Source organism: Athene noctua, chromosome 2 (assembly GCF_965140245.1).
Source record: "Athene noctua chromosome 2, bAthNoc1.hap1.1, whole genome shotgun sequence".
Lineage (NCBI taxonomy): Eukaryota > Metazoa > Chordata > Aves > Strigiformes > Strigidae > Athene > Athene noctua.
Window position 1 is genome coordinate 149,646,197 of NC_134038.1, and position 19,219 is coordinate 149,665,415.

Genomic DNA, 19,219 nt, shown 5'->3' on the forward strand with positions numbered 1-19,219 from the left:
TGGGGTAGGCAATGCCTGTTGTAGCTGGGAAATGGCCTGCCTGCACATTTGAGCTGGGAAATAGCTGTTCCGATACAGTCACTGGCTGAGAATAAAGGAATTGTTACCTTACCTCCTTGTGTCAACGGCATGAAGAAAACGGAACAATGAAGGGTCTTTGAGGGTGAAAGGGAGCAGTTTTTAAATCCAGTTACCTGGCACATAGTAGTCCTATGGTACTCCCTACACTGGAGGTCTAGAGGGCATCTTAAAAAAAAAAAAAAGAAAAAAAAAAAAGTGAGTTTCTTGACTGGTGGGAGGGTTGCAAGGACTGCCAAGGTGTAATGCTTCACTTCTGCTCCTATGACCTCTTATTCAGTGGAAAGTGAGTGCCTTCATATTGGAGAGATTCCAGTGGAGGAGCTTGCAGCACCATATGTTAATCTTTCCTAGGGTTAAGAATGTTTTCTGTGGCAAAAGAGACTCGTCTGCTCTGGGGAGGTTCAACATACTCCAGACAGTACTGAAAAAGTTATCCAGTCTCTGCAACAGACAACAAACATGACCCCGAAGTGGGAGTTGAAATGATGTAACTCTATCATTTGGAAAAACACTGGTGTTGAACCATATCTAATGGCAAGTGCTATGCAACAGTTTATATATGAAAAAAGGAAATTTGTTTTTGAATTTATTACCATAGCAAGAATTACTTTTTTTAGTTTTGTAACTTGTTCTGCAGAAATCTTAGTGAGGTTTTTTTAAAGGACTGTGCAGTAGGACATGGCTCCTAAATAGGTTATTCCAGTTCAAGATGAGAAAAGGCCTTTTGCAGAACTAGAGCAAAGATGAAGTGCCAAAAAGGGGAGTCCGGAAGAGAGGTTAAATTAAAAAAGCGACTCTTGGGGTCTGCTTTTGAATTTTGCCATAAGATTCTTATGTACCTTTTTGCAGTCATTTGGCCTCTTTATATCTTCATGGCTTTGCCTGAAAAGTAGATACGGCAATAATACTAATATAGATCTTCTCTCAGTCTCTTACCCAAAGCTGCTTCTGTTGGCATTCTCTGGTACAGCGCTTGCTTTTACCATCCAGGAATGACCATAGCTAGTCTGGCCTTGGCAACAGATTTTTGCTGGTATATTGAATTACTATTTTTAAACCTAGGTCTAGAACTTGTCTGCACCTGCGGGTGAAAGAGAAAAATCAGAACCAGTTCAAGTAATAATGAAATCAGAAGCGTGATGTGCAGGTATCTGTTATCTGGTAGCTTTAAAGGTTTGGTCTTGTGCCTTCAGAGCTCTTCAGCTGATGGAGATCTGAACCACTCAGTGTCACAAAACTCTGAAGATCCTTTCCCCTGCCTGCTGCTGCATATCTATGCTGTACTTTCCAGACCTAATGTAAATTTGTAGAAGCTCTAAGGATATCCCCTAATCCTCAGAAGTCCCCAAAGCAGTGAGCAGTTTTATTTTTGGTGGTTTGGGGTTTTTTTTCAGAACTTACTGTCTTTCCCTTCTAGGTCCCTCAGGCAGCCTCAGCAGCCTCCACTTTGTGCCTGCCTTGTCTGCATTGCTGAGGGACCTGTGGGGAAGAGCTGATGAAGGGTGGGATGGGTGAAGAAAACGGAACAATGTTCTCTTCAGCCTGAGAATTGGTGTCTAGTCTCGGCTGCAATGCTGAGACTGTGTTTTGGTGATAGAAATTAGGGGTGTGGGGAAGTGAATGAGAGATGGCATGAAACAGAGAAATAAGAGAGAAATTTTCAGCTGGGGAGAGGGAACAGCCAATTCTGCTTCTAGGAGAGGGATTTCCAGGACATAAAGTTGGGGAGAATGTAAGAAGGGAAAGAGAGAAATGAAGGACAAAGACAAATTAAAGAAGGAGGGAAGCAATGGCTTGAATGATGCTTGAGATGGTAGAAAGAAGGGGAAGGTCTTAAGCCTGGGGGAAAAAAGAGGCTGAGTGTGGATAGTGAGGGAGAAGTAGAGATGACAGAGTTCAAGAGTGGGGAGCAGAGGTGAGAGGGAGAGCCTCTTACCTGCATTGCAAACGAAAATGTTTATTTGACTCTTGGAGGTGTGAGGCACTTGGTCAGATACGGCTGGCAGCATGGTTGTGGCAGTGAGGCTTCAAAACCTGCTCTGTGTGACTGACTTTGGATCGGGGCAGGTTTCACAGCCTTGGCGCTGCTCTGGGCTGCTGTTGGGCACCAAGGTGGAAATGCAGGGATGTGGCTCTGCAGCAGCATGCCCCTGCGGGTTGTGGCATGAGGGAAGGCAGGAGAGGGAATGCACATAATCTCTACTTCTCCTGATTTATAAAGTTGGGTGCTAAAACAGACTCTACTTCACTCCTACACACAATGTGCTCAGTCTCTCCATTTTTATGTAACAGGAAGCACTGAAGAGTACATTTCTGCCAGGCAGCGGAGGGCAGAAAATCTTGCTATTAATGGTAGAAGAGAGGGGAAAAGGGCTTTGTACAAAGAAAGCATTTCATTTTTACAAAACTGAGACAGATTTCTTTTATTTGAATATTTTCAGGGCTTGTGGATTTCCATACATACTGGAAGGACACATCTGAAGTGTGGACCTTGATCTTACAGGCATCAAACTCAGCTTTGTTAAACTGACATTTTTTTCTGTGTCTAGATACTTGATAAGCTCATATTTTCCAGCACAGGGTAAATTAGGCTGTAAGGGGCCTGGAAAGGAAACTAAAGAGGAGGGTAGAAAAAACATTTCCTATTTATCTTGTCACTGCTTATGGGTCAGTCAGATGTGGTTAGGAGGAAAAGAGCCGTGCAAAAAGACCTTTCTTAATACCTGGCTATTGAGGCTTGGCTGTGGAAGGTCTGTCACAATCTCTGGGCTGCCCAGCTGTTTCTCTCCTGGCTGCCAGTCTGCCTTCACAACTCAGAGACAGGAGTTCCCCTTTGGTTGCCAGCCCCCATCTTTTGTTTCTCTAGATAGAGACCAGGGTTCTGCCTTTTCTGTTTGTACTTCAGCTGGTAATGATGACTATGACAGTAATGGTCCCAAATCTTTCTGTAGCTACCTGGTCTGATTAACCCCCTGTCTGAAAGTTCATCTTGAGTAGGTGTCTGTTTCCCTGATCCTCTGGACCATCCTTGTCTGTGCTGTTTCCCTCTATTTAATCAACTAGCACCTGTAAGAAATGGGATTTGTGCAGGAAACCAAAGGGAAAGCTTCCCTGAATAGCTGATACTTGAAGAAATGCTCTGAGATCCTCTAGTGAAGGTGTTCTGGAGGCTCAAGGTGTTAATGTTGTGTGCTCAGCAGCTTAAAATATGGGTGAATTTTCTGTCTGATAGCAGGATTACAAAGAAGTGAAGTCTGTAGTCAGAGAGCTTTCAGCAGTCACCAGGTTGCTGTTGCACAGCGCTGCGCTCCAGCCTGCACGCACAGGGTAGCTTTGCTCTGTAGGAGATGCCTCGCTGGTGGTGGGAAGGTGCCTGCAAACAGTGTCACATGGCACCTCTCAGGAGCATTGCCCATGAACGAGAGGCATAAGGAGACCTGTTGCATTTAGGGTGAGAGTAAATTTGGTAAGAGATAAATCCCCTTGCGTTCTAGCTGGTCCTCAGAGATTAGAGGCGCTAGGGGCGGCTGGTCTTATCTCTTAATAGGTGTGTCAACTGGGGCTGTATCTATAGGTCTGACCCAGATGCCCAAACAGCCTGTATGCTGTAAGTCTGGTTGCATTCAAGAGAAGCAGTTGGATTCACAAATAGTATGGTTTATTTCTCATGCAACATCTACAGATTCTTTAAGATTGCTTACAATAAATGCACAAACTGCAGGTTGGATCTATGGCACTACACAAAAGAAAAACAATTGCAATCACACACACACTTCCCGGGTATACACTCAGTGTAGCTGAGGAAATCTTACCAGAAGGTGTCACTTCTGGAGGGGGGGTGAGAGCACAAACCCGTTGACCTGTCCCTCTGATTTGGTGTCGGATTATTGTCCCTCCAAGTTAGGTACAAACTTGGCGTAGTATTTATCTTAGTTTGTATGTGTGAGTGGGTGGGACTGTAGTCAAGCCGTTATCTTTTGAGTAAGGACACAGCACATTCTTTGGTGCCAGGGTACAGATGTTTTTTGTGGGGAATAAAGGAAGAATGCGAAACAAGGTTGGCTTGATGCCAGGGGTGCAGCTGGGGTTTTATGACACAAAAGAGAGGATGAAGAACAAGGTCAGCAGGCTACTGCAAAAATCATCCCTTGAGAGAAAAGAGTAGAGCGGGAGATAAATCTGTCCTTGAAATGAGTGAAAGAATGGGACTGTGAGGCCTACACCCCGCTTCACATTCCTCCTTGGTGCCATGACAAACACAAATCAGTGGACCTTCATCCTGTCCTGTGCTTGCTCTGGGCACCCTGTGTCAAATAAATGTGTGTTCTACAGATTTCTTACTGGTTTGCTTTCCTCATGCTTCCAACACCTAACAAGACCCTTTCCTGGTGAGCTGGAAAATTACTGTGCTGAGTGCACAGAGTAGCCATGCTTGTGAGGGAAGGGTTGTGGCAACTCCCACCTTTGAGCAACCATTCACGGCTCTCACTGAAATACACTGGACACATGAATACCCTGAGCCAGACCCACAGGACCTTCATTACCTAGAGATTCTTGTTTGTTGTTATATTTTCATAGCACAGGGACTTCTGCCTTCATCTATCAGTGTTGCGTTTGGTGTCATGAGCAGGGTGGGCTGGTGGCAAGAGACCAGTGAGAGGGGTTTTATCCTTTAAATCTACCAGTGAGAAACCTACCAATGAATAGCCACAAATAAGGAGTCAGTCTGAACATTAAGCAAACAAAGGACTGGAAAAATGAGATGTATTCTTGCAAGTGGCTAATGTTATTTGGAAATTAGAAGTGATTCTTTAAATAAATATTTTAAATGTGGTTTGCATAGATGTCTAAGTATAAAAAAATAAAAGACGAGGGTGGGTACTCTTGTACTGAATAGTAATGATGCATCTGCACCTCTGCGGAAGCCTTACTGAATGGTCAGGCTGGGTAGAAGAGAATGGCACTTGCATCTCATTTTGGCTCTTAACACCTCTTGTCTAAGGCCTTATTTTGAGTACAGACTAACACCTTTGCATCTGATCCTGATTCTGTCGAAACTGATGGGACACTACTTATCAAGGAAAGCAGACAGCAGGACTGGGAACCTGGGTGGATATATTCAACTTAAAATGGTGCAGTATAGCATATTTTCCCTGTTCAAGTATGAAGCACAGTAAAAGGGATCTTCCTTATTGTTCAGCAGCAGATCTGAGGAAGAGTCTCCTGTTACTCTATTATTTTCTAGATCTGCAAGAGCAGTGCATGCTGTACTTGGCCAGATGAGCAGCAGGACTGCTCTGCTCTTCTGCAGATGTAGTGTCGTTGTACTGATGGTTTCCAGTGGGAAATTCCACCCGTCATCTGCCTTGCCAAAGGACAGCTTGGAGGAGGAGAAGATAAGTCCTGTGATGATGGTGGTTCTTTCCCAATGAAACAAGAATCAGGGAAATCCATCAAGCTGTTAGTCATGCATTTTTTATGTATATATAAAAATATGTATATAGCATAGTATATATGAGTGTGTATATACTCACACTGTCCATATAAAACATCATCAATATCTGGCTTCAGAATAATAAGAGAAGCAGCTCATGGGATATAAATGCATTTCCAGTAGAAACTGGCCCAGCAGCTGCTAATCCTTGTATTTAGTTTTTATGAAAGATACTAAGATTAGTATGGCTAGAAAACAGATCATACCTCTTTAAATGAGCCTCCTTTCTTTGTAGCACTGTGAAGCCTAGAGGGTATTTTTAATCATCCCTAAACTGTGCTTGTTAAAAAGAAGTGAAATTAAAAGGTATTTGGGGATGTAGCTTTTCTTTAAATACATTCCTTGTAGGTGGGGAAATTTACAATTGTTTGTACCATAGATTCTCAAGCTCCATTAATGTGTCTTTGTGTGCATCATTTGTATGCAAGTTCATAAGGTGATAGCATCTTACAAACTGGTGTAAAAAAGATAATTGATTTTTAGTGCTTTCTAAAATGCAGAGCACATGCATGCCACAACCATTGTGAGTATGGAAGCGTGAAAATTTTCTTCAGAAATAAGCCAGAGGAAATTTTGATTCTGACCACTTCTTAAGTGTTTAATACCCTGCATGTGTATCCAGGGAATTTAAAATCTTCCATAAATACAGAACATACCTTCAGAAAATGCATGTGCTTATCCTCTGATCAGAGATTAAGATATGGAGGACCGGATCTTCAAATGTACTGTGGCTGTGGGTGAGATCCTACTTAATGTTTAAAAATGTTTTGAACATGTGCAATATACTTCTGAAAACCGGGAAAGCATATGGGGTTTGAATGTTGGCAGAACTGTGTCTTTGCTGCAGTTTGGAAGAAGGAGATGGTGGCTTTGTTTTTAAATGAGACGTTCCCTGAGCTACACTAATTTCTGGTGTAACATTGCAAAAACCAGTGTGGTAAAGTGGTCTTCAGGATTAATTCAGTTAAGAAATTACATGGAGGGTTTTATGTCCATAAATGTATTTTAGGGGACATGTTTGGTTTTTTTTTTTTCCTCCCCATAGAATTGGACTTTTTATACTTCCTCTGTGTTTGTTTGACAGTAAGTTATTTAAAACCAAATTGCAACAGTGCAATATTCGAGGCCAATTAGAAGTTAGCCTCTAGCATCATAATCGACAAAAGTAGAAGAATTTTTCAGAGCAAAACTATTTCTCCAGTCCCCTTGAGGAGAGAAGCAGGATTCTTTAAGCAAGGCTCTGTCTCTCAGGCTGTTTTCTCCACAAAGGTTTCCATGAACTGCAAATGCATCTTCAGTCATCAAATGTGCATTAATTAGTCCTGCACTCTGTTCAATATGCTTTTGGTGTTCAAAAAGAGGAGATACTTGTTTCTGAGGAAGGAAATGCAACTTTGATTTGTATTTTAGGTCCTTGCCTCTAGTGCTTGGGCAGAAGCAAGCTTTGAGGGCACTTATGAACTGAAATTTGAATGTAAGATGAGATTTGGGAAAACTCCAACCTTTTCTTAAAATCCTTTCAGAATGTACAATTATCAAATATATGTAAAATTACACTATCCATTCACTTTGATTTTTTTCCCCCATAAATTAACTGCAGTCATTAGTACATTTCCCCAAGCAGTTCTTCACTGATGCATACTTCTTCCTAGCTGATTTTCTTTAAAATGCAACTTCTAGTCCCCCAACATCTGTTCAGAGGTAAAACACCTAATCTACAAACCATCCTCCAGAACAGGGGGGAGAACTCCTCTCTGCACTCCTCCCTCAAAGCGCAGACGTTCCCCTTTCCCCTGGCAAATGCTGCCTGTACACTGAGGGTTTTTGTGGGACCAAAAAATGAGGTTATCGAGCAACTTCCCCCCAAAGTAAGACTGTAGCGGTGCTCTTGGCCAGAGCACCACCCTTGCCCAGGATTTTCTGTGCTCCAGGATCTGGTGATAATGACAAGGCTTGTATCCCAAATGCCTGCTGTAATGTGGCAACACAGAGGTGTTGCCTGGCGCAATTAAATTGGTTGTTGATGTAACTTGGATCACGGCTCGACCTGCAGCGGTACCTCTCCTTGTGCTTTTTAGGTGAGCTGTACCATCTCCAGCCTGACTCGTGTTGAGCAGCAGCCTAGCCCAGCAGGTCTGGGCTTATTCTCTGCTGTGGCCACTCTGGAATCCCATTAGTGAAAGAGCAAGATGTTTCTTCCTGCCTTAACTTCACAGTGCTTTGTTCAAATATTAAATGCTTGGGACCAGGGTTTTGAAATATTGATACAGGAGAAAGCACAGGCTGTCTCAGTCAAGCCTTGTGCAGGCTTTACTCAGCTGCCTTGGTGCATGTGGGACCTGCGGGGGAAGCGAAAAGGTCAGTGTGACTGGCTTTCTGGGAGTGGGGAGGGCTTGGGGAGGTATCTGGCTTTTAACAGATCATGGAGGAGAAATTTGCTAGGATGAGATCACTCATGACTTGGCAAAAGTAATACCTAAACTCCGTCATCCGCAGCTGACTTCTTGCATCGTATTGACTTAGGCTGAGCATGAAGCCTGCCTACGTGCTGTGCAGGATTTTTCCTCGGATACTCCCAGGGCTCTGCTGCCCTTTGAATTTAACAGTGGTTTCAGCCAAAACTTCTTCATGGGGAAGAGAAAAAACTGAGCATGCAAATAATATTCTGGAGTCCTTTATTGATCTTCATGTGTACTGAATAGTCTCCCTGTCCCTTTTCCAGCAAATCTTTCCCTTAAGGCCACTTTTCTGTTTATGCCTTAGTGATGTCTGCAGTGATGACAGACATATGATCTGTGCATTCTTCAGTGATTTTTTTTTTTTAAATATATAAATCTTTCCAATGTATTGGTTTGATAGAATATGATCTCAGTGGCCTTGGGGCTCTGTGAGATTTTAGATCTGTGGGGAAAGGGGCCTGTGTGTTCATACTGTCTCTTGCACAGTGTTAAACTCTGCAGGCAGCTCTCCCAACATGCTAATTCCATGACTGAGGAAAGAAACAGCTTGTTCTGCCTCGATTGGTAGCAGATTGATGAATTTGGCTGGAGGTTTTTTGAGCTGTGACAATCACAGGGAGTATCATAGTGGCAATGGAAGAACAGGGTCCTTGCGCAAACATTACAAATCACTTGGGGAGAGCACATCTGCGTGGGGGCATTTCTGTACCCCACGCTGTGGGCAGTGCTTTGCGTGACATTGCCGTGGGTCAGGCTGTGTAGGTTTTGGAGAAATGTGACATAGACACGATAGCTGTTTTGTGTAGCCTTGTTCTAGAAATGTAAGCGATAACAGCGGGATTGCCAGCACTAACTCTTCTGTATGCTGCTTTGTGTTTCCTGTGCTCTTTTAGGACAATGAGAACTTTGGACGTTTGACCACCACGGTCTTGGCATGAGCCACAGCACACTGGGGATAAGAGACACCGGGGCCCAGGGAACCTCTGGCTGTGTGTACACATTGAATTCATTTAATGGACAGTAGTAAAACACTTGGCTTTGGCTGATTTGGTTTATTTTCCCCTTTACATGATTTCTTGTGCTGTGAGAAATGAAGATGTTGCAAACAACCCATCTGCGTTTCTGCAACACCTCCTCTGTTCCTTGATTATTTTAGTTTGTTGGTGTCACTTGGCATGTTTATACTATTTTCAAATGTTTGTGTCACTCTCCTCTTCCTCACATTTTTTCTTTTTCTCAGTTGCTTTACAGGGTTTGGAAGAGCTTAACTGCTTTTCTTTTGTCTCCTTTTTTACCTTAGGAACATAATTTTTTTATCTTCTTGTGCTTTGCTGCGATTTTTTTTTTCATCTTCAATCTCACAAAGGAAGCTTCTTTACCACACCTAATCTTTTGTTTTATTTTTTTTTAATCTTCTTAGGGGTTTTCTAACAAAAATGGAGTTAAATCAGAAGTGGTGTTTTTAAGGTGGAGATATATTCCACATCCGTTTGAAATGACTTGTTATCCACCCAGAGGGAGTAAGAAGCAGTTCAGTGTGGTGGTTGGTGTGATTTAAGGAAGGGCCTTGGCCCAGCCAGTTGCCAATTCCTGTCTTGTTTTTCAAAGCTGGGTAGCCCGACCCATGTGCTTTGGTGGGACTATCTGTGTCTTGAGGAGGGAAAAGACAAAGCGTCATGTTTTTCCTTGTCAGCGTTGAGGGAATGCACTGTTAGTCTCCCTCTGGGGTTGCTGTGAGAAGGGAAAAGAAAAAAATTGTTTAAAATTTTATTTCTTCACTGCAGCCCACAAAAGGAGTTTCAGCCATGACCGAGGCCAGTGAGATGAAAAGGGACTGGAGCTAATTCCTGCTGGAACGCTGCTCGTCAGAAGGGTTGCCTGCTCTTTTCCTATTAGTGTTTGGGTGCCAGTCTGGGTGCTGCCCCCAGGATTAAGGAGGCCCTAATCTGAAGTGCTCTGCTAGCCAGGGGCCATGCACGTATCAGTGCTTCTTGCAAGACGTTCCTCTTCACTGACCAGAGAAGCACATGTCTTCAGTACGTCTTTTTCTGCTGCATCAGTAGGTACCGTAGTTGCTTGCCTAGCTGCCACACAATAGAAGTGTGGGGTTTATTTGAATTTTCAGGGTTGTTGAAAGTGCCGTTATTATTTTTCTTTCCTCCCTTTCTCTCCCCTTTTCTTCTCCACAGACACGTCAGCCTGAAAAAGAGCCTGAAAAGAGGAAAGAAGAAGAGGAGGGGGGGGGGAAATCGTAAAAAAGCCAGGCAAGGCATGGTTAGCATTTCTCCTGCACCCAAAACTACTCCTTTTGGTTCCACGCACTGCAGTTGCGTGCGCTTGGTCTGCCCGGCGCGGGGGACGGCGGGGCGAGCGCCGAGCACGGCAAAACGCGGGCGTTAACACATACACACACACACACACACAGAAAAAAAAGGGGTGGGGAGGTGGGGAAGAGGGAAGGAGGGTTTAAAAATAAATAAATAAAAAGGAAACCCCGCAATTTTGCGCTCATTTCCTCCTTGCAATGCGAATGCACAAAGAGAGGGGGGGCGCTGTGGGGAGGGAGGGAGGGGTTCCCCCCGGAGGCGGGGCGGGGGCCGGACCGGGGCGCCAGAGCCGGCAGCGGCGGAGCGGGAGGCGCCGGCAGCGGGAGGCACCGGCAGCCGCCGCCGCCATGGAGCCGGGGGGCAGGCGCGGCCGCGCCGCCGAGGAGGGCCCGCGCCCCGAGGAGGAGGAGGTGGACCCCCGCATCCAGGTGAGGGCCGCCGCGCCTCGCCTGCCTCTGCTGAGGGGCTTCGTTTTTCAATTGATTCTGATATGTATGTAGTGTATGTAATAGCTGCTCTAACGATGGCCTTTTTGATTGCCCTTACCGTCGCTGTTTAATGCATATGTACATACACACCCATATATGTGCGGGTCCGCGGTGCGGAGCAGCGGCGGGTGTCGGGGCCCCCGCCGGGTGCGGGGGGAAGCGGCTCCGGGGCGCCCCAGCCCTTTGTTACCCCGCGGCCCCGGGCAGCGCTCTGCGCCGGGCTCCGTCGGGCGGCCGTCCTCCTGCTGCTGCTGCTGCTGCTGCTGAACTCCCCCTCCCTTTTTATTTTTGCCCGTGACAGCGTGACCTTGCTCGTGAAACAGAGCTGACGCTCAGAAATCCGTAAATGGGGGAAAACGTAGGGGTTTTTAAATTATTTTTAGTTGGTTATAAAAGGAGCTTCAGTGGAAGATGGTGTCTCCTCTCTCCGAATGCCTTCTGAAACGCCTTTTATTCTTGCATGGTTTCTAAACAAAGCTTTTTTCCACAAAATCACATCCAAAAATCATAACCAGTTGCCTGGTGCAAACTTCAGCACGCTGTGGTCCCTGAAATGAATTGTATTTTTAGATCTCTGCAGATTTATGGCTTTTGCCTCTGGCGTTGCTGGGACCGTTTGTCATGAGTGAATATAAGCATGTGTGTACATTGCTGAGAGGATGGATCTTTGGCATGGGGCCCTCCTTGCTGTAGTTGTCATTCTTTTCTCCATCCTGAGCATTTCTTTTCCAGGGCTGAGCAGAGCAATCACAAAATTCACAAAACATGGTTACACAGAGCGAGGCCCCCAGCCAAAAGATAGGCTCTTGCTGCCCTGATTTTGAGAAGCTGAGCTCCCTTCGTGCCTATTGATCTAATTTTGGCCTTGGGTTCTTCAGCTTGCAACATGTTTCCACATACCTGATTTGCTCATTGTTGGTTAAACAGTGTTTTTGTCGAGTTTTCTGTTTGGTTGAAAAAGCAGGATACTATGTCTAGCTGTGTGAGAGCCGCAGCACTCTCAGCCGTATAGAAAAGGCAATTAGATGATTTCTGTGGGAGTGTCTGTTTCAGAAAACATGGATATGCAAATATGTATCTTCCAAATCCTAGGAGCTGGAAATGAAATCTGACCTCGGAGGATAAGAGAACTAAACTGTTGCATTAATTCCTTCCTGATTGTAACCAGAGTCATTCTGGTAATCTAGTGGGAAATCGCTCAAGTGACAATCAATTTACAGTGTTTGGTTTATACAGCTAAACGTTTCAAGGCGGATTCTGTTACACTGGTTGAAAATTAAATAACGTTTGAGTTAGAGAACACTCCTGCTGAAATCATAAGATCTCACATGGAGTAACATGTTGCTCAAAAGAGAGGAGGCTATTGGCATCTGCTCCCGAGGGTTGCTTTTTGTGGTAAGAAAGTCATTAAGAACAAGCTTTGTTTTTACGGTAACTTCATTCATGCCAACACCACCTCTAGTAAATATTTATTCAACGGATTTAACACCTTTGTTTTTGCTGTTAAGAGATCAAAATGTTGGCGTGAAGGCAGACTAAGTAAACATAATCATATGTCCTGTCGACTGATTGTGTTCTAAAATGGTTTGCCAAAATCCAAAGTAAAATGCTGCTTCATGCTGCAAGACATGTTTCTTATCAATGCAGTGCTTTCACTGCCTCTTTCCTGTGATAGTACCAACTTTATCCTTTTTTTGAGGGGGGGGGGGGGGGGCAGTGTGTGTGTATCTCACTGGAAACTAGCAGATAGTGACTATACTGATTAACAAGACAGAGCTCACTGTACCTTCTGTTTATTTTTAATAATAAGGAATAAGCCAGAATAGGAAATCTAATGCCTTAAAATAAAACTATAGAGCTTCCCTGATTGTTTTTCTTGTAAGTAGCATAATAGAAGGCCAGTGGCAAAGTTATTCTAAATGTCTCAGGGTTTCCTCTTTTCACTGAATTTGTAAGCTACTGTCCTTGTGAGCTTTCAGTGGGCATGGTGAATGAGCCTTCTCAGACACTTTTTTCCCCTGATTCCTTAACATGTATTTGACTTTTCTTTCTAGGGGGAGCTGGAAAAACTAAATCAATCTACAGATGATATCAATCGAAGAGAGACGGAGCTGGAGGTACAACATTCATTCTTGCATTTTCCTTTTGTGCATGCTGGATTTTATGAACAACAACAGTATTTTTGAGTAGGTTCCCATCTGAATTGTGCTATCCTGAATGGTAATTTGGCAGCAAGAGTCTGGTGATGATTTCTTAAAGGTGTGAACTGAGCTAACAGCTGGAACAGAAAGGGAGAAGGTAGAGGGATGCTGACAGTGTGAAGACCGAATGTGGAGGAATATCCCCCCCCCCCCCCCCCCTTTTTAGTTTTTTAAACTAAACTTAGACAAGTTCTGTTTTTACAAGTCCCTGTTTTGGGTTTGTGTTCTTGTAATTATAGACAGTGAAAGTTTATTTGGTTAAGAGGTCTTTGCCGTACAATTACCTGCCAGGATCTCCTCCTTGGTGGCTGTTTGTTTGGGTTTTTTTTTTAGCTCGTTAGTTTTGCTTTTGTTGCCATTGCTTTCTGAGTAAGGAAAGTAATGAAGGAGAGTTGAAGGAAAAGACTTCCTAAGTAGGAAAAGAGGTTTTCCTGGACACTTAAAAATCTAATAGAAAGTTCTGAAGAAATTGTTTCTAATGCCCCAAATCTGAGCTTCAGCTCCTTGGTAGGTATTCTGGAAGGCTCAGTGTTATTAATTTAATAACAAATCCAAACAAGCTGTCCTACTTGTGTGTCTAAATTTTCTTTTGTTAACTGCAAAACAAAGAGGGTAAAGCCAGTGGAAGTGTAAGATGAATATGCTGCTAAGGGAAAACTGGCATAAAATGCTAATTTATATGCTAAATAATTTTGATAACTTGACAATATTTTGAATATTGTATCAAAACATGCTGAGATTGCAGTCATGAACATACTCTAAAAATACATCTATAGATTTCTGTTCTGTGTCTTCAAAATGTCAAAGTATGTGGGTCCTGTGTCCCCCCCCCCATATGTCTGTTTTCATGAGATGGATACCTGGAGCATGGGGTGGTTCCTAGTAGTATTTTAAAATATTGGAATATCCACTGCATGCACCAGACAGAATACAGGGTTATGAACTTCTTTGGAAATAAAGCGGCCTTGTCACATAGCTATTTTCTTCTACTTGTTTGCATTTTCTGTGCTTTGTGGCACGTAGATCATTAATTTATTGGCAAATAAACTTAGTGGAATGGGGGACTACTTGTTATGCAAAATTAAACTATATTTCAGCTGTGAAAACCGTTAAGTGTCACTAGCTTGATTTAAATTTTATGCATGAACTTTAAAAATCAGTATGCTAGTCTGCAACAGTACCAATTAAATGGACTTCAGGATTCTTTATATACGTATATTAGAAAAACCCCATTATATATATGTGTCTTTTCAGTCTCCTGATTTCATGCTGAGGTACTGAAATTGAAAGATGGTGCTATGGATAGTTGCCTGATTTTCATTAATCTTGTCATAACCTTGCACTGAGGACATATTATGAAGCAGATAGAATAGTAATAATAATGCAAATGCATACTCATGAAATAAGTCCCAATGACTGAAGATGGGATTTTACTGCTTGATTAAAATTATTCATGTGTTCAAGTGTTTGTAGAGCTTGGAGATTTGTAGCTACTATGTGTGTGACACATGCTGAGCTGTAAAAGCCGAAAGGCTCCTGGATATATCATTGTAAATAAAAGAGCAGTGTTTCCACATTAGCTTGGTCTTATATTGTTGCTTACTTTACTTAGTCTAAGATACTGCAGGGAATGATTATATGATGCTTCCTACCTCTGTGTCATTAAATGTTTAGTGCAGATCAGTCTGGAGTACTTACTGTAAGCAGTGTTTGATGGAATTAAATGGAAATATCACTGACAGTATGCTTTCATGAATGTTTCTTCTTCACTCTTCATGTGAAAATCTTACTGGATTGAAGCCAGTTTGTGGTATCGTGCAACTGCATAATTTTTAATCCAGAAAGATTTTCATTACTTTTGATCCGCTTAAATTTTAAGGACAAATGCAGTTGGATGATGTAAGCAAGGATTAATTTATATACATGTTGATAAATGCATTTTAAATGGACTTATGCCCTTTCTACAGGAAAGATATTAAAAAACCAATACCATTTGTGGTTAGAAGAAAATCCCTGCATTCATACTCTGGACAAGAAAAGAAAGCTTTGCCAAGCAGCCTTATAGGGTGAATCCAGAGTTTGGAAGGGGGAGTTTAGAACTGGCATCATTCTGCTTCAAAGACTTCCAAAATCCTTGAATGCTGCTGAAAACGTCGGCTTCTGGGGGGGTCATGCTGAGTTTGCCTTTGAAGATGTGCTTTTGGCTTTTGTTAGCTACTTTGGGTCCTTCTTGCTACCCCTTCCTAGTCTGTGGTGTTGCTGCTATTGCACAGTATTTCATTAGAAGAAAGGTGTAGGGGCTTTTAACCAGACAATGGAATTATATTTATCCTATTCTTCTATTCTTATTTTCTTAATCTTGTCAATATCTGGTCATAGTTGACTTTAATGGGAACATAGTATCATTAGGCTATTTGCAGCATAAGATGCTGATGGCCAGCTTCCTGAAGCATTACTTTGTGGGCCATACATTCCCACTGTTGAATTTTTTTCCAAGAATAATCTGGAAAAGCAATGGGAGCATTTGAGTAGAAGGTGTTATTTCGTTGAAGGAAATTCAGAAAAAGACACCCATGTTTTTGTGACTTGATGTACTCTCTGATAAACAGGAAGAGTAACCTTGTAGCATCTAAGTACTAGGAGTATGTTCTGGACTTCCTGTAGCTTTGCACAAGTTGCTGTAAAGGGGACTGCTGACTGTCTCCAGTTCCCATTAACCGGGAAAAGGGCTGTAGGTGCTAAATGCTTCTAAACCCTATGCTTTTGTTCTCACTGTGCTTCAGGTCTACATCTGAAAAATTGAAGTAAAAATGCTGGTTTACCTGACGGAAATGTTATGGGGCTGAAATCACCAGAGGCTTCTAGGATTTTGAGACTCCACTCTCTTAGTGCAACCACAGACATGTCTGTGTTTCAATGATGTAGAAAATATTGGTGTTTACTGCTCCCAGAGGTGACAAAATGGGGAATTCTGTTTTAAGTTGATCTGCCTGACTTTTTTTGTATCTTTTAAAACAAGTTCTGCACCCAAACCACATGTGGGAGGGGTGGATTGAACATATACGTTGAAGTTGGCTACATCTATTCTTTTACTTGATATAATTACTCATTTTTTGCTCTTTTGACCTATCCTATTAAACCCTGGAGAAATATGCTGACCTGATGATGCTCACAGCCTGTTCAGGAGTTGTGGAGCTGCTAAAGGGCACTGAGTGGCTGGTAGTTATATGTTGCGTTAATGTATTGCCTGTTAATGAATCTTTGATTAGGCTTGATTTAAAATCCATAATGCTGCTCATACTAAGTGCAACACTGAGCATTACTGACACAGCAAAAGGATGATGAGGGTCCTCTGAGGGATTTAACACTTGGCTTCGCTAACATCCCTGTTTATGTTGAAAGTGTCTGTGAAGAGGTGGGGGAAACATCTTGCAGTGGAGATACAAGTATGTTTTGGCCAAATGCAAGTTAGAGCAGCGCCTTGCTATTTGAGCTTTTTTCCTGTTTATTGGAAAAGCGTCTCCATCTGAACTCATATCAGGAGTTGAAAATGTACTTAGCAAATGTGCACGACTTGATTGTTCAGCTAACTCATACACGTCTTTCACTGGCTCCTGAAAGTACAATTCAGATGTAACAAATTCACTTGGGGTTCCTCTGGCAGCATTGCAGGGAGGGGAAATACAGCACATACCATTAAAATTACCACTGGAATCCCAGCTATCCCAAATGTGGTTTTTGTTAGAGAGAGTTTTTGTGTTGCTGGAGCTACGAGCTTGCCAACGTTTGTTAAGGGGAGGTGACTGCACATGAAAACTAGAGCGGAACAGTGATGCTTTTAGCCATGCTTGTTGTAAGTAGGGCCTGATTAGGATCCTTCTTATATGCTTTCCTAGGTCCTCTAGTCCTGATCTGCAAGACTTTTACCTTTTGGTGTTACTTGTCCTGGATTTATCCTGAAGGTCACCCTGGGTTGGTGTTGGGTAGAGTCAAAGGAAAAGGCTGTGTCAGCTGTGATGCTCTTTCACTTGTGAGCCTTCTCAGCATTTGAACCCCTCTCAGAAGGGTAAGAGCTATTTTATTTAGAGTTGCTCTTCTTACTTCCTCACTAAAATATTTGTTTTTAAAAAATAATTCTCAATCTTTCAAGTTTTAGAAAAACGGCCTGTCAGTGGCAGGAATCTCATTCTGAGCATGCCTGCTTGGCCTGGGGAAATGCCTATCCGTAGAAACATCTGCCACTTTATCAGCACCTCTGAGTAGCATTTTCTAGTGTCCATAAAAGAGTACACAGGGTGAAGCAGCTCACTGGCTGGTGTTCCAGATGTTTTTTAGAGTGTGATATACATGCATGATGGATTTGTCCAGCACTAGCAGGACAAATCTTTCCATGTCTCTTTATAATCTACTTGTTTCCATAGGAAATGGCTCCTGTGTGTGGACTGCTTGTTGTTTGCCTTGTGCTTTCATCCATGGATGAGTAAGGAAAGGCTCCTTCCTCTGCTGTGGCTGTGGAAAGATTTTGTTGTCTGAGTGAGTCAAAGGGTTTTACTTCATTCACGTTCTTGAAGCAGAGATGGATTTCTAGCCTAAGGGAAGAGGAAGGGTTAGGCAGAGAAATCTTGTTTTGGAAGGAGCACCCAGTGCCTTCCCCTGCCTGCTTTCCTCTCCCTGCTTCTAAGAGGACTAAAAATACCAGTGTATTTGTAGTCTCAGTCTGTAACTGTCTGCAAGCAGGAGGTTAGAGTAACTTCCAAATACCAATTTTTATTGTTCTTAGATAACAAATTAGTACCTGTGTGGAAGAGAAGATTTTCCCTATGCTTAAAAATTGAGATGTTACTTAAGCCCTTCTTTGCCCTTTGTTTTTAAGGTTTGGTAGTCAGTTTGGTTTACTTGAATTGCTCAGGCATCAAATCGATGTAAAAATGTCATTAACCTGTTTGATGCTCTCGGGCAGATTTCTGAGTACATCTATCTGATGTGTATGTAATTGGGAAGCCTACCTGCTTTCACACTTGGAGGTTGTTGATACTGATGCTATTTTAACTTGGAAATGAGCTTTTGCAGCTGGTAGGTCTCTTCAGCAGAGGAAGGCAGTTATGGATATTGCCTACCTCTTGGAAATAGATGAAGCTTGTCTCTCAGTCAGCAATTTAATTTCCCATGCACCTCCCAGGTTGGTTTAATGGGTTGTCAGAGGTTCTGCACGCCAGATTGTCAGAAAGGTCATAGGACAACCTTTGTAAATGAATTTTAGATGTGCTTGGTACCAAGATGCTTCATATCCAGTTGATGTGTTAAGTTCATTTTAGAAAGAAAATTGTTTGAAAATACACACTTCATTTGATGGGCAGAAATAGTTATTTGCCTGTCATCTGGCATCTAACACCAGCTCATCACCATCACTTGTGGGAAAAGAAAATGAGCATGCTTTATTCTCCAACACATGCAGGGTAAGTGTAAAATTATATTTTAGTTTCTTTCCACATTTAAGGGTGGATCTCCGAAATGCTGCTGTATGGATGGCCTGTCATTAAGTGTGGTCCCTCTTTCAGTGCAGTAGCAGATAGCTGCCCAGCATATGAAGTTACTGGAAACAAAGCCTGCTTTGTGCAATGAAATATTGCAGCAAAAGCATATATGGGGTAGAAGTCTGTCAGGCTCTCTAAAACTGTGCTTGTGAAACCTATAATTTGGGAGAAACATGCTAAGGATTTCCAGGGAGAAAGTTGATGGGAGTGGAGCTCTTGCAGCTGTAGAACAAGATGTTGAAAAGTAAACTGCCGATGTTCACGTGATGCACTAAGTGCTATGCCTGCTAGTGCATCTGTATGACAAGCACCTAGGTAGTGAGAGACTAGTTACTAAGAATATAACTTAAATGAGAAGTTTCAACTGCTACTTCTTTTTGTTCTTCACTTTGCAACTTGCGCTGAGGGCGAAGTGCTGTAATCGGCTTTTGCAGAGCTTTAAAAAGGTTTATCATCTCATTTGAGCTAATAGGAGGGAGGAGACATTGGAAATGTTAGCCAGTCAGCTTTCAGTATCTCCTTTCTGTTTGCAAAATCGGTAACAAGGTGTTCTCAAAAATGATCATGGAAGATTGTGAGTAAATAGAGGTGAAAACATGCTTTTGAAATGTTGTCTGAGTGTTTTGTCAGTTGCA

General features: G+C 42.7%; 1 protein-coding gene across 1 annotated transcript in view; it reads left to right on the forward strand.

Annotated features, from left to right (window-relative positions):
* Nucleotides 1–10,638: 10,638 nt before the first annotated feature.
* The window catches only part of SH3BP5 (SH3 domain binding protein 5), a 54,215-nt gene continuing 45,634 nt past the window's right edge, over nucleotides 10,639–19,219 (forward strand). The window contains exons 1-2 of the mRNA XM_074900632.1: nucleotides 10,639–10,789; nucleotides 12,904–12,966. Of these exons, the coding sequence (XP_074756733.1) occupies nucleotides 10,709–10,789; nucleotides 12,904–12,966 (144 nt within the window). The 5' untranslated portion in view covers nucleotides 10,639–10,708. The remainder of the gene's footprint in view (nucleotides 10,790–12,903; nucleotides 12,967–19,219) is intronic.